At 31.4% G+C, this 13,509-nt stretch overlaps 1 protein-coding gene across 1 annotated transcript in view; it reads left to right on the top strand.

Moving 5' to 3' along the window:
* The first annotated feature begins 3,143 nt into the window (after positions 1–3,143).
* LOC118188311 (transient receptor potential-gamma protein-like) overlaps positions 3,144–13,509 on the top strand; it is an 82,762-nt gene continuing 72,396 nt past the window's right edge. Inside the window, exon 1 of the mRNA XM_035358724.2 lies at positions 3,144–3,300. Within this exon, the coding sequence (XP_035214615.1) occupies positions 3,249–3,300 (52 nt within the window). The 5' untranslated portion in view covers positions 3,144–3,248. The remainder of the gene's footprint in view (positions 3,301–13,509) is intronic.

Consider the following 13,509-nt stretch of genomic DNA (forward strand, 5'->3'; position numbering starts at 1 on the left):
AAAGGCCATCCGCATCCCCCCCCTGAAATTCCCCGAGAACCCTTAGTCTAGACCCTTTTTTTTTTATTTGAAATATCTTTAAATGATACATAACTAGGTATTAGCAAGAAAATATAAGTTTATGATCAGATTTAATAAATACAGCTGTTAATCTGAAGTTGCATTACTTTTTGGTCACAATATATTGGTTTAATTCCATTTGCTTTGAAAAAATTTCTTACCCACACGTGTTTGCAACGTTCTTCCCCCCCCCTCCCGCTCTTCCCTGCGTGCGCTTGTGTGAATGTTTGAGTCTGTGTGTGCTAAAGAGATAGCGAGAGCTGAAAAAGAACAGGTAAGATAGAGACAGGTTTCAGCATGAAGACCTTAATTATGCTCAAAACCCGTCCTAAGGAAAAAAACTTTAACCTGCATATGACTTTAATAACAAATAAAATAAATTATTATTTTTCTAATATATCAGCTAAGCAAGCCTTTCGATCGAGAGAAAGGTGACATATTAGGAATTTCTGACATAGGAGTCATGTACGTAGATACTGCTAAAAATATGCTTTGCCATTTAGAGAAAAACTTCTAATATGAGAAGCGAAACTTACTTCTAATGCTGTATTTTTAACCGATTCTTGGATAACTAATATACTGCCGGATCATCTATAAAAAGTACATATTTTAATTAGCAGAATATTACGGAATTCTAATCTAAAGAGTGTGGTAAATTTGTGTTGTTTCCGTGCAATAACACCACGAAAACATAACAGAGTATAATTTCAAGCAATTTCTGTCATGGATGATTAAAACTGAAAAAACAGTGTTTCATGCTAACAGTATCTCATTTAAAACATTAATTCTTATGTTTCTTATTCTTATGGTCGGAAAGGTTTGTTTTTTGTTTTTACAGTATGTTATATCTAGTAGAATAATGCAAATACTAATAATTTTTAATAGACAGTATATATAATTTTTTCGTAGTGTTATATTTTAAAATCGCTTCCGAGATGGGAAGCTGGTTAGTGACTAACTGTCGTACCGAAGAGCTGGGGTTCGAATCCCGGAGAAGGCATGAATGTAAATTATCTTTCACTTCATGGAAGGCAACGGTGATCCACCTGTCAGGTGCCTCCATAATAATGTGACCACCGCTTTCGGCCTTAGTAGTGGCCAATGCTTATAATGGCTAGTGCCCGCCATTGGAAAAAATATTTTAAATTTATGTCTATCTTTTTACATTAAATTAATATTTTAAAATATTATAATGCATAAATTTCCCTTTTGTAACTAAAGCTATACAAATTTTTTCACGACAATAACTCTTCGTTTACTTATTTAAGTTCCACTATACACTATACTGTAGATCCACAAACCTGCATTATAGCTGTTATATGCATAAATTAAGGATAAACGTCTGCACTTTCTATTTTACCAAAGTCAGTACGATGACAATAATAGTAACAGAAACCTATGGTATTGCAGTTTATGAGAAGACAGGTAATGAAGGGGTAAACATAATTTTAGCAATGTTATGTTAATATATACGCATGACAGAAGTTAAAAACAGCTAAATAGATACTAAATGAATTTTGGATTATTTTATGTTAGTACTTTTTCTTTTCAGTATGTTATTTGGAAAACAAATTTTGAATGTCGTTCATAAACGACATCTTACTGCAAAATTTTCCTTTCGAAATTTATTCTCACATTTCCTAATAACAGCTAATACTATATCTTAACACTAAACGTTTTTAGTTAAAATTTGAAATGTTTTTGAATTACAAATATAGACAGAAATATTGTATATATATATATCGATTATGATAATAAATATATGCATAGCTATATCGTTTTAATCATAATAATACGATTCTCAGTTCTTGAATTATATTTGATAATTTTTATAATACCTGTGGGGAACTTTAAATTAAAATTTGAATTGTTTACATATGCGAAAAAGGCTAACAGAGAAGCCATGAGATTCATGAAATGTTATGCTTTGTTCTGCATTAATTTAGGATCAGATTTGAAAGGATTTTTTCAAAGAAACAAAAATTTATGTATATTTACATAACTTGAAGCGTAATAGCTGAAATTTTATACATTAGAATAAGCATTTGCATACAGAATATGTGTTTTTCACATTTTCACCAGTTCTTCAAATAAATAAATTTATCAGAAACAGCTTGAATGTGCGCTGCGTTTGGATGAAGGACTATTTATTTTGCTATTAAGAGGCTAAAAGGGTAGGAATATCTTATATTTTTATTCCTACAGATTGCTTTCAAAGTTTATTAATTATTACACAAAAATTACATGACTAACATATCACTTTCTATCTTAAAGAAGTCTTCTTTCCACTTCTGTTTAATCAATGTTTGTTCTCCTCCCTCGAGCTACCACTTTTTATATTGCATATTAAATTCTATAACTGATATTCCTGAATAATATTTAGCGCAACAGAGGCATAGCGATTAAATCCCTGACCACTGGTAGTTCCGACGTGGTTTCGATTCTAGGCAAAAGAGTTGACTGCATGGATGTTTTCGTGGTTTTCACCATGTGCAACGTGTAAACGAGCCAGTTTCCGTTAGAAAATTCTCCACAAAGGAATCCCTTTCCTTAAACAGATAGCCCTAGCGTGCTTTGTCACATTCTATCGAAGCAAATCAATCCTGAATAGCATTTGTTTTATCTTCCCTTATTCATAAAATCATTTTCATTAACTTTGATTAAGGTATTAAAAATATCTCTTAATTCCGTGATTTCAATTTTGATCTTTATTTTCCAAATAAACAGAATATTGCATTCCTTTGTTGGGGGAAAAGGGGAGAGGTAAGAAATAGGAAGTATTAGTCATTCTTTCTAAATATTTCGTGTATTACGTATTATAAATTTAATAAAAATGCCCTGCTCGTATTTCCTACGACTTTTGAAAACCCAGTTCTCTCAGCATTAACTATAGCTCCTCAAAGAACCAGTTCCAACAGGTGAGCTTTACCTGTTTGAAGACATATTAGTTTCCACTCGCTACGACATAAGTATCTTTTTCATATTAGCAACTGTACATAGGTGGAACAATTGATTGCAATCAGTGTGATCTGTCAGTAGGTTCCGGCATAACAAGTGCGGAAAGACTGTGCAGAGGATAGGGCAGTTTGCCAAATGCACATGAAGGGCTTCTTGGGCAGCTTAGCAAAAGTTTTTACCTTTCTGGAGTACGAGTGGAGGTTAGCGAGGAAGAAAAAGTGTAGCAAGGCATGCTTTTGAGTAGAAAAGGATCGAAAACCTACAGTTTGAAAAGGAACAATGGTACGTAAAACTATATTTTAATGTTTTTAAATGTTAGGTTCTCGATTCCGATTGGTAGCCATGATATTACTTCATAGCCTTAATTTTATTAGTACAGCGTTACGGCGCATTTTTTTAAATATTTATGAACTGTTTTTAGAAAGACACAGTAGGACATAAAAGGCTACCACTTTTTTAAATGTGGTATTTTTATTGCGTTTTTAAAAAGAGAAAGTGAAGGGATGTTTAAAAAGAACTCAAAGTGGAGATTATTTTGAAAATTATTTGTAAAGATTCTTTTGTTTTGAATAAAAAATAGGGATTTTGTCAAAATAAATGTTTTTCAAGATAGTTTATAACAATAAAATTACCATTAAAGTATTCGGGAGTAAAATATTTGATAAGAATTTATTTGCTGAATGGCTGTTTAAAAAATAATACACTAAGAATATTGGATAAATATGTCAAAAGTGTCAAAAGTGAAGAAGGTCAAAAGTGTAAGCTTACCAAATAAAAAAGTTTTTCGGCTAACAACTAATTTTAAGGTGTTGCTTCCAATAAGACTAATTTACAGGAATTAATTTTTCAGTTAAGATTTAAGTAGTCACACTATAGCATTGTTCCGAAGAGTAATTTATTTGAATTTGTTTGAGCATAATGCCAATTAAACACGTATTGGCAGAAATAATGGAAAATAAAACTGATCTAATATTTAAAAAACTACAAATAATTGTGATCCTTCCGCTGATTTTATGTCGCTGTATTTAAATTTCTCTGAAAGTTAGAATCCAATTCTCATTGATATCACCTAATTATTAATGCAAAACATAAATAAATTTATTATAAAATTATTATCGATTTTAACTGTTTGGAGAAAAGTCAGATACGTGTTTTCACAGGGCAAACTTAAAAGGTGCAATAAAATCAAACGAAATTCTCCTGCTCTGCCTTTTTGCACGATCACAAACAAATCTTTAGTTGAAATACATTTCAATGTTTTTTCAAGCATGCATTCTAAGCAAATTAAATTTTGCCATGCTTGACAACCACAAATACATCATTCATGTAGGAATGTGATAAGCTGTATTCAAGGATATGAAAATTTGAGATGAAAAATTATTATTTGCTTAAAAGGATTGATTATGAAGTTAAAATTTCGGATGAGACTACAATCTTAAACGAAAAAAGAACTTCTTGGATTTTTTACTCTATTACACGGAAAACGATTATTAATTATGAAAAATTATTATTTGCTTAAAATGATTGATTATGAAGTCAAAATTCTGGATGAGATGGCAATCTTAAACGAAAAAAGAATTTCTCTGATTTTTTAACTCTATTACGCGAAAACGAGAAAATGCGATCCTGAAATTAACATCTTATAGAACTGTATTTTAATGCACTCGTGTGACATTATCGAAGAGCATTATGGGCACAGTTCACGGGTTCATTAAAATCTACGGTTAAAAGTTTTGTAATTTAATATATATATAAGACAGATATATAATAACAGATATATAAGACTTACTGTATTAAATACTTAAGCCTTTACTCTCATTTTTCTAAAACCGACTAGACTGCACTCTGACCTAAACATGTCCACTGAAGTTTTAGCATTCTTTTAGAATAAGTATAAAAAATTTTTTTCGGAAATACTAATGTTCTTTTATAAAAATTTTCTCGCATTAAACAAGAGCTTCAATGGTCTGTTTCGGCGAAACGCGTAATGGTATTTAGCCTATTTCGTAGAACAGTTTTTTCCCTTGAAAAGCCAACTGAGAGTACGAGTGGGTTAATTTACCATTTTTCCGCTATTTAATTATTTGTTTATTGTAAATTGTATTGATGCATTTTGTGTCTTCATTTTATTTTTTAATTTTAATTTTAATTTTTTATGTATAGGCATTTTATATATTGGCAATTTTAATTTTAATTTTAATTTTTTATGTATAAGCATTTTATATATTGACATTTTATAATCCATGTTTTTTGTACCTTCCTTATATATATATATATATTTTTTTCCGTCGATCTATGTTTCATGTGAGTTAACATTTCACATTTCACAACGGTCAGATTCATTACTTTTTTTCGTGCATTAGCAAGTCTTCCAGCACTAAATTTGGCAGTTTTATCGCGTGTTTACAGTTTTTCCAGTTATTCCAGAAAAATTTCTTATTATTTATGTAGTACTGTGTTTCAATATTTCGTGGAGCTACAGCTCCTGGTAACTTTTTAGCAAGTTCGCTGCAATGATCCTACCTACTACTATTCTTTCAAATCTTTTTGCAGCATTATGCGCAAAAGGTTTTGAGGCCAGATAGGTCTTACGTCTAATTACAAGTTAGCTTTACATTTTCTTTTTCAATTAATATTCTTTTTAGCAGCCTCGAGCGCTGAAAGTTTAATAAGTTTGATCGTTAAGTGTATTTCAATTTCACTTTTCAAGCTTCAGCTTTTAACACAGGCTCAGATCAATCATATAGAGATAATTAAATGAAGCAACAAGCTTTGTAAAACTTGTAAGGCTAATGCTACTCCACTTCCCACCAATACTAATAAGACACAATCACTATGAAAGACTTTCAATTGTATCTACCAAATCACCTGTAAAGAATGCTCTCTCACATATATAGGTCAGACAAAAAAACCCTCTCAACCTCAGAATTAATAACCATAGATCTCATATTAAAAAATTTAAAAATAACAGCAATAATCTCACAAAAAATAATCAGCATACAGCTATTCTCGAGCATTATAATATGCATAATTTTGATAACATAGAAATTACTGTGCTTGATATTGTACCGAACACTAAACTTAGACTTTTAAAGGAATCCATATACATACTTCAAAAAAAGTCACTTTACCCTTACGGATTTGAATGCTTATCTGAGTCATACCACCAATAGACAGACAGAAGTCTCAATATATGGACAATTCAGATTTTTTAGCAGTATAACGACCAGAGGTACCAGAGGAGGTGATTCCAAACACAACAAATTTTTTTCTACACAAGATCTGAAATTAATAATTAAAAATCTTCATTCCTTCCTTGAACATAATGAATTTGCTAAGAATGCCATAAAACTTCTACATACATTTAAGAATGTTACTTTGTGGAATCTGATTAAAGTCGTAAATGAAAATTTTAGCTGTTTACAAATCATAAAAGACCTAATTATTGACTTCTGCAATTTTAAACTAAAAAATAGCAATTTTTTTGACAAAAAATTGTTTTGTACGGTACAATTCAAACACTCTTCTTACGATCAACTAAAAATACCTAACATTTTTAAAAAATATCAACACTTGCTTCCTGAACAACAATTCCAAATTAAGCCCTGCTTTAAATTTGAAAAGAACTTAGGTCAACTCGTTATCAACCACCACGATATTCAAGAAAATAGCATGTGTCATTGCCACCAGCCTCTTTACCAAAAATATGTCGATCCTTTCCACCAACATGTTATAACAGGAGATCTTAACATCATAGAAGACTTAGAATTACGAGACCTTTTACAACTTGGCACCAAATTTCGTCCTACTTTTAGTATCAGTAAACATTTTTGCCTCAGACAATTCAATCAAGATCTTGATCAATTTATCATGTTAGTTAGTAATAAATCCAATTTACCTACTACCACTTTTCTTGAATGGAAAGCTGCACTGATTACAGAATTTCAACATTCACTCTTCAAGGCGCCTTCTTTCACCTCTCTACACAATAAGAAACGACTCTTTGATCTAATCAACAAACTACAAGATAATTTTATCATTACAAAAATTGACAAAGCTAGCAACAATTTTAGTGTTCTTTGAAAAAAGTTTTATTTCGACCTTCTGCACAAAGAACTAAATAGTAATGGCACTTACCAAAAAATTACCACCAACACCAAAATTCTTATCAATAAATTTAACGCACTACATAAAAGACTTAAGATACATCCACGGAACTATAATAACAGATTTGCAAATCTCTATGCCCTTCCAAAATTTCTTAAGTCACCTTATTAAATTCAGATTCATTGCCAATAGTACCAAAAGCTATCTTAAAGAAATAGATTATCTTTTTGCAAAAAAAACTTCGTTTAATACGTGACTTGATTAATAACTATGATTTTCAAGATCTGCATTGCAACTGGATGATTTCAAGTAACGAACTCGTAATTAAGACAATTAATCCAATTAAAATTAACCATATACAATGCTACGATTTCGAAAACCTTTATACTACCTTACCGCTTGAAGAAATTTATACCAGCTTACTTGTTCTACCAGATATAATTCCTCAGATTTCTACAATAATTGATAACGAAAAATGGCAACTTTATCTTACGAGCATGCTTTTCAATAATTATATTCTCTTTAACAATAACATCTTCAAACAAATTCAAGGGATCCCAATGGGAGGAAATTTTTCGAGCTCCGTCTGCGAATTATTCCTTTTCACAAGAGAATTGACATTTGTCCGATCTCTGAATGTAGCAGAACATAAATTTTATCAACACATTTATCGTTACATTGATGATATCATAGCATTTAACAGCCATAACAAAATAGAAGCAGCTAATATCTACCCAACTAGCTTAAAGCTAAATAAAACAAATACGGTGCAAAATAATGTAGTATACCTTGACCTTAATATCATTGATTACAATTTTATTAAAGTCTACGACAAGAGGAGAGAATTCACTTTTTCTACACTACAGTTAACAAACTGGAATTCTAATATTTCCAAAAGAATCATCATTAACACAATTTTTTCACAGCTTCTTAGAATAAAAAGGATCTGTAATACTACAGAACACTTACAAGAAGAAATACTTCGTCACAATTTTGAAAAATAACCAAATTCCTCAGAAAATAATTAAAAATACTTTAAAAAAAGCTGGCATTAGCCTTAGCAATTTTTAGATAATTTGTTTTGGATAATGAAATTTTTTGCTTAAAGCCTACCGGAGGGCAAATGATGAATGGCTAATTCAGATTATCTAATGTAAAAATTGTATAAATGTACAGTTAATTCTTCTACAAACATTTTCTTTCCTCCAAAGATTTTGGCACTTTACTTTGATACTATTATGCAATAGTTTTAAATTACTTAGAAGGCCAGACTCTGCTTTTATTAACAAAATCGGGCCTTTTCATTTTTCATAGTAGTTTGACAGCCCTCTAGCTTGAAGAATGACGACTTTTATTAACAAATGATTTTTTTCCAATTTACACTTTCTTTTGAGGCCAAAAATAAGTAATTTTAGCTGAATTAGCCATTTTCACTTATTTTTAACAGTTTTGTTCTTCCTACAACTTGACTGACGCCATATTGAGTTTTTTCCGTGTCTTTTCTCATCTATCACCCCCTTCTGTAAAAAAGGGGGGACAAGACTTCCCGCCAACCTACTCTCTCAGCCCATTGGCCTCTTCAGATTTTATAGCTTCGCACGATGACGTCACTTTACGAAAGGAAGGTTGGCTTAGGCCAGAAGGGATTTTGCGCCCTTTTCCAAAAAAATTTTCGAAAGCTGAGGACGGAACCTCTCAGGTCAATTTTTTGGTTTCTATTGTCTAGGTTTTTGGTCCTAATAAGACCCTGCGACGTTTTTTTACTTACAAAATTGAATACATTCCTTTACTTACCATATTGATTACATTTTTATTTGTTTACAGCACCATTCTTCTAATAAAAGTTACATATTCTTTAAGGTTTAAAGGACCAGCCCGTACGTTGTTGTGATTTTTGACTAATAGCAGACCGCTATTTATTTTATTTTATTTTATTATTTTTCTACTTTGATTTTGATTTTTATTTTACATTGCTCGGAATTATAATAGCTTTTGACACCTTAATGTGTTTTCCAGCGGACGCGTCGGGAAAAAGGAACAGAGCAGTGGAGCTACAAAAAAGAATTTATTCCAAAAATTTTTTTCGGAAATACTAATGTTCTTTTATAAAAATTTTCTCGCATTAAACAAGAGCTTCAATGGTCTGTTTCGGCGAAACGCGTAATGGTATTTAGCCTATTTCGTAGAACAGTTTTTTTCCCTTGAAAAGCCAACTGAGAGTACGAGTGGGTTGATTTACCATTTTTCCGCTATTTAATTATTTATATATTGTAAATTGTATTGATGCATTTTGTGTCTTCATTTTATTTTTTTATTTTAATTTTAATTTTTTATGTATAGGCATTTTATATATTGGCAATTTTAATTTTAATTTTAATTTTAATTTTTTATGTATAGGCATTTTATATATTGACATTTTATAATCCATGTTTTTTGTACCTTCCTTATATATATATTTTTTTTCCGTCGATCTATTTTTCATGTGAGTTAACTTTTCACATTTCACAACGGTCAGATTCATTACTTTTTTTCGTGCATTAGCAAGTCTTCCAGCACTAAATTTGGCAGTTTTATCGCGTGTTTATAGTTTTTCCAGTTATTCCAGACAAATTTCTTATTATTTATGTAGTACTGTGTTTCAATATTTCGTGGAGCTACAGCTCCTGGTAACTTTTTAGCAAGTTCGCTGCAATGATCCTACCTACTACTATTCTTTCAAATCTTTTTGCAGCATTATGCGCAAAAGTTTTTGAGACCAGATAGGTCTTACGTCTAATTACAGGTTAGCTTTACATTTTCTTTTTCAATTATATAAGTATATATGTATATATGTTCATGTATAGTATACAAACAAGACACTTTTCATTCTTTTGTTATTTATTTTAACTGTAATTTTACTTTGGCCTATAAATAATAACATTTTCTAACTCCTACTAAAACGTGAAAAATTACAAATTTATTATAGTCTATAATAATTAATAAGTTCTTTGACTTGGGTGCGGTTAAGACTTATCCTTTCAAGTTACAACTTCATACTATGAAAACAACAATCCATTTAAAGGGCACTAGGAATTCACGGCTGTTTGACTACCCACGAATTGTGCCAGTGCCATCGTTCGCCACAAGTAGTTTTCCTTTATGAAATCCATTATCTTTCATGTTAAGCAAATAGCCTGTAATTAAAAAACTATCCGTCTGGCATAGATTTCTTTAAACACAGACAAAATTAGAAGTACGCATTCTTTAGTTAACATTCTTTGATTAGTATTTAACTTATTTCAGTGGCAACCGGTTAGAATAATAGAATATGTCTGTGGGAAAATGATTCACACGCTACATAAATTACATCCCCTCTATGCATTCTTATTCAAGAATTAGATATGTGAGAACATATATCTCAGTGGTAGTAGAAAGGGAAAATCGGAGAACTATAAAATATCCAATACATTTAAAAAATAATATTTTCAGAGAAAGGTTTGTTTGCAGATTATAAATAAAATTATATGCTGCAAGGAATGGTCCAAAGATGATGCATACAATTGATGACATACATACTTGAGAAGAGATGATTTTAAAAGAATTGAAAGCTTATGTGTACAAACTAAAATTATAGTAGAGCATAGTAAACAGAAGATGAAGCAAATTTACTTGGAGAAGTCTATATATTTGATATTTTTTCCCGAAGAATATTTTATTCTTTCTCTCCAGGACAAATATTATGAAAGAAATTTTTATTGATGTTGTATCACTGCAACGATCACTATTTTCTCAAGTTTTAACAAATTCTCTCGCTTTGAGATTATCAGCATCTGCTCTTCCTGTAAAAATTCATCATTCTTATTTTCATATTAATATTTATACATACATATATTTCATACATACATTTTTTATGATACTTCGGATACAGTTTAGACCTTGTAAAATTCGAAATATTTCTTTCATTTTGAACTAGAAAGTCACATAATATTCTTTAATTATTTTTTAATATTATTTTTCGATTAACTCTTACACTGCATATTAGCTGTAATTTAATGCATGTACAATGATAACATACGGAGCAACAACATTGCATCCCATGCTTCGTTCGGTGTTTTTCATGCAAAGTAACTAAGCTGCTTAAAGCCCCAGTGAACTGCTATAAATAACTGGAAAAGAAACAAGCATGTAACATTTTTTTTATCCTTAAATTGTATACGTTTATTGTATGAATAAATTAAAAACACTGTTAATACAGCTTGTGTATACATGAGAGACACATAAACAGAAGAAATTAGCAACAGACGGAGAAGAAAAGTGAAAATTCTGTTTTGTAACTATATGTCGTGTAATCAATATTTGGTGAAGCCACCTCTGGTCTTGATGAAAACTGTTTAACGTTGTGGTATAAACAAAATGAAATTTTTCTTCTATTCTTGGGCTATTTTACAGAACAGAGCTTGGATAAACATTTCCTAGGGCTGAGTGTGCTGAGTTTTCTTTTCAACACCTCTTGACATATTTTATTCCAAACATTTCTTTCATACCAGGCCATGTCAATATACACATGATACTGTTATGCTGTCATTTTTACTTAATAAGTCGTAACTGGGCATGAGAATCAAAACGCATTAGCAAGTGTGCATCGTTACGCGTGTAGTATGATCACGCGTTCTTTAACTTACGAAACGGGATCAGAACTACTTGGAAAATTTAGCAATATGCATGCCCAAATTGTTCTAGAAAAAAAAAAAAAGTAACACTTTAAACCGTTGACTGCAGGTGAGACGCATGGCCAAATTTTTCTTGAACAGAAGGAAACATTTTACCCCATTGAAAGACCTGGCCGTTGACAGTCCGGGGAGGGGAAGTCCGAATGATAAATTCAAGTCGATCTTTTTTTGAAATGCATGTAGAAGCACAAAAATACTTTAAGCTTAACTTCAATGATTAAATAAAATAAAAAAAAAATACTGCCGCTACTCTTATTAGAGAAGAATTTACAATACACCTGAAATCAGGTCCAACAGAAAAGCAAGTGGATAAGACCGCTGAACACTAGTAGTTCAACGTAGGTTTAAATTCTGGTGAACGGGTTGGTTGCATACATATTTTTTGTTTCCTAGTAAATACGGTGCAGTTTTCCCTGGAAAATATTCCACCAAGACTATCCTTCACTTAAGCATCTTTTACCCTCTCTTCCCTCTGTTTTTCTTCTTGTACATTTTGCTGTATTCAAATAAAACAAACATATTTTCTAAATCTCCATTGCTCGAGGGCTCTAAAGAGAGAAATAAATATTGCAAAGGACTGTTTGGCCTTGCTTTATCAGATGCAATCAACTGCCTTTTCTTTTGTTCTAATTTAGATATTAATCTATGAAAAATGTCAAAACAGAAAAAAGAAAAGACTGTATAATGTATTCCGTTACATCTACAAATTTTAGCTCCGATATGCGAAAATTTATTAAAAACGGCTCTGAAAAGTAATTCCGTTGCTCATCATTTTGAAAAATGAACACCAGAGAGCGCTGTTTCAAATTACCTATGCTTTAGTAAACTCTGAGTTAAAACAAAATGCTCAAATTTGATCAAATACGAGTATTTTATGTGTTGCCTATTGTATAAAGAGGGCAAACACTAGTATTTCGACGTCATTTTAAATATCGGCGAGCGCACTAATGCATTTTAAAGCTTTTGCCTAACCAGTTTTACTTAAAATATTCCATATGAAAGTATCCTTTCCCTAAATTTAATGACTGATATGACACTTGAAATGTCAAGTATAAGATATTCATAAAAAGAACACTTCATTTTGTCCCAAAAATGAAAGCGAAATGCCAAATATGAAGAACATTTTAATAAAGCAGAGACATTTCATTGAAAATAAGCCATTGTATAAATGTTAAAGTTTTCGATATTATAGCAATGCGCAGTTTGAACTACTTCATGAGCTTAATGCATTTCATAAGAACTTAATTTTTGTTCTGTAGTATGTTCAAACTGGCACAAAACTATACGTATAAAACCTGCCAAGAAAATAAGCATCCCCTGGCCAGCTTCTCACCTCAAACTAAAACTGCAGATCACAGCTAAAGACTTATGGCAACAATGGTGGGACGGTGCAAATACAGGCAGAAGAGTTTACAACCTCTTCCCCAAAGTTGACTCTCCTCCAATCCATCTCTCCAGACACATCACGTGGTTTATCACGGGGCATGGTTCCTTTCCCACGTACTTCTATGCAAGAAATCTCTCTTTATCAGATTCCTGTGCAATGTGGTGAAAAGGGTCACCCCGAGCATTATCTATTTTCCTGCCCGTTGACAGATTCCCTTCATCTAAAGAAGCCAAATTCAGAAGAGGATTTATTCCCATTTCTAAGATATGCTGTCAAGAATAAACATTT

Source organism: Stegodyphus dumicola, chromosome X2 (assembly GCF_044657685.1).
Source record: "Stegodyphus dumicola isolate Sdum_Otavi_A_Nest chromosome X2, ASM4465768v1".
NCBI lineage: Eukaryota > Metazoa > Arthropoda > Arachnida > Araneae > Eresidae > Stegodyphus > Stegodyphus dumicola.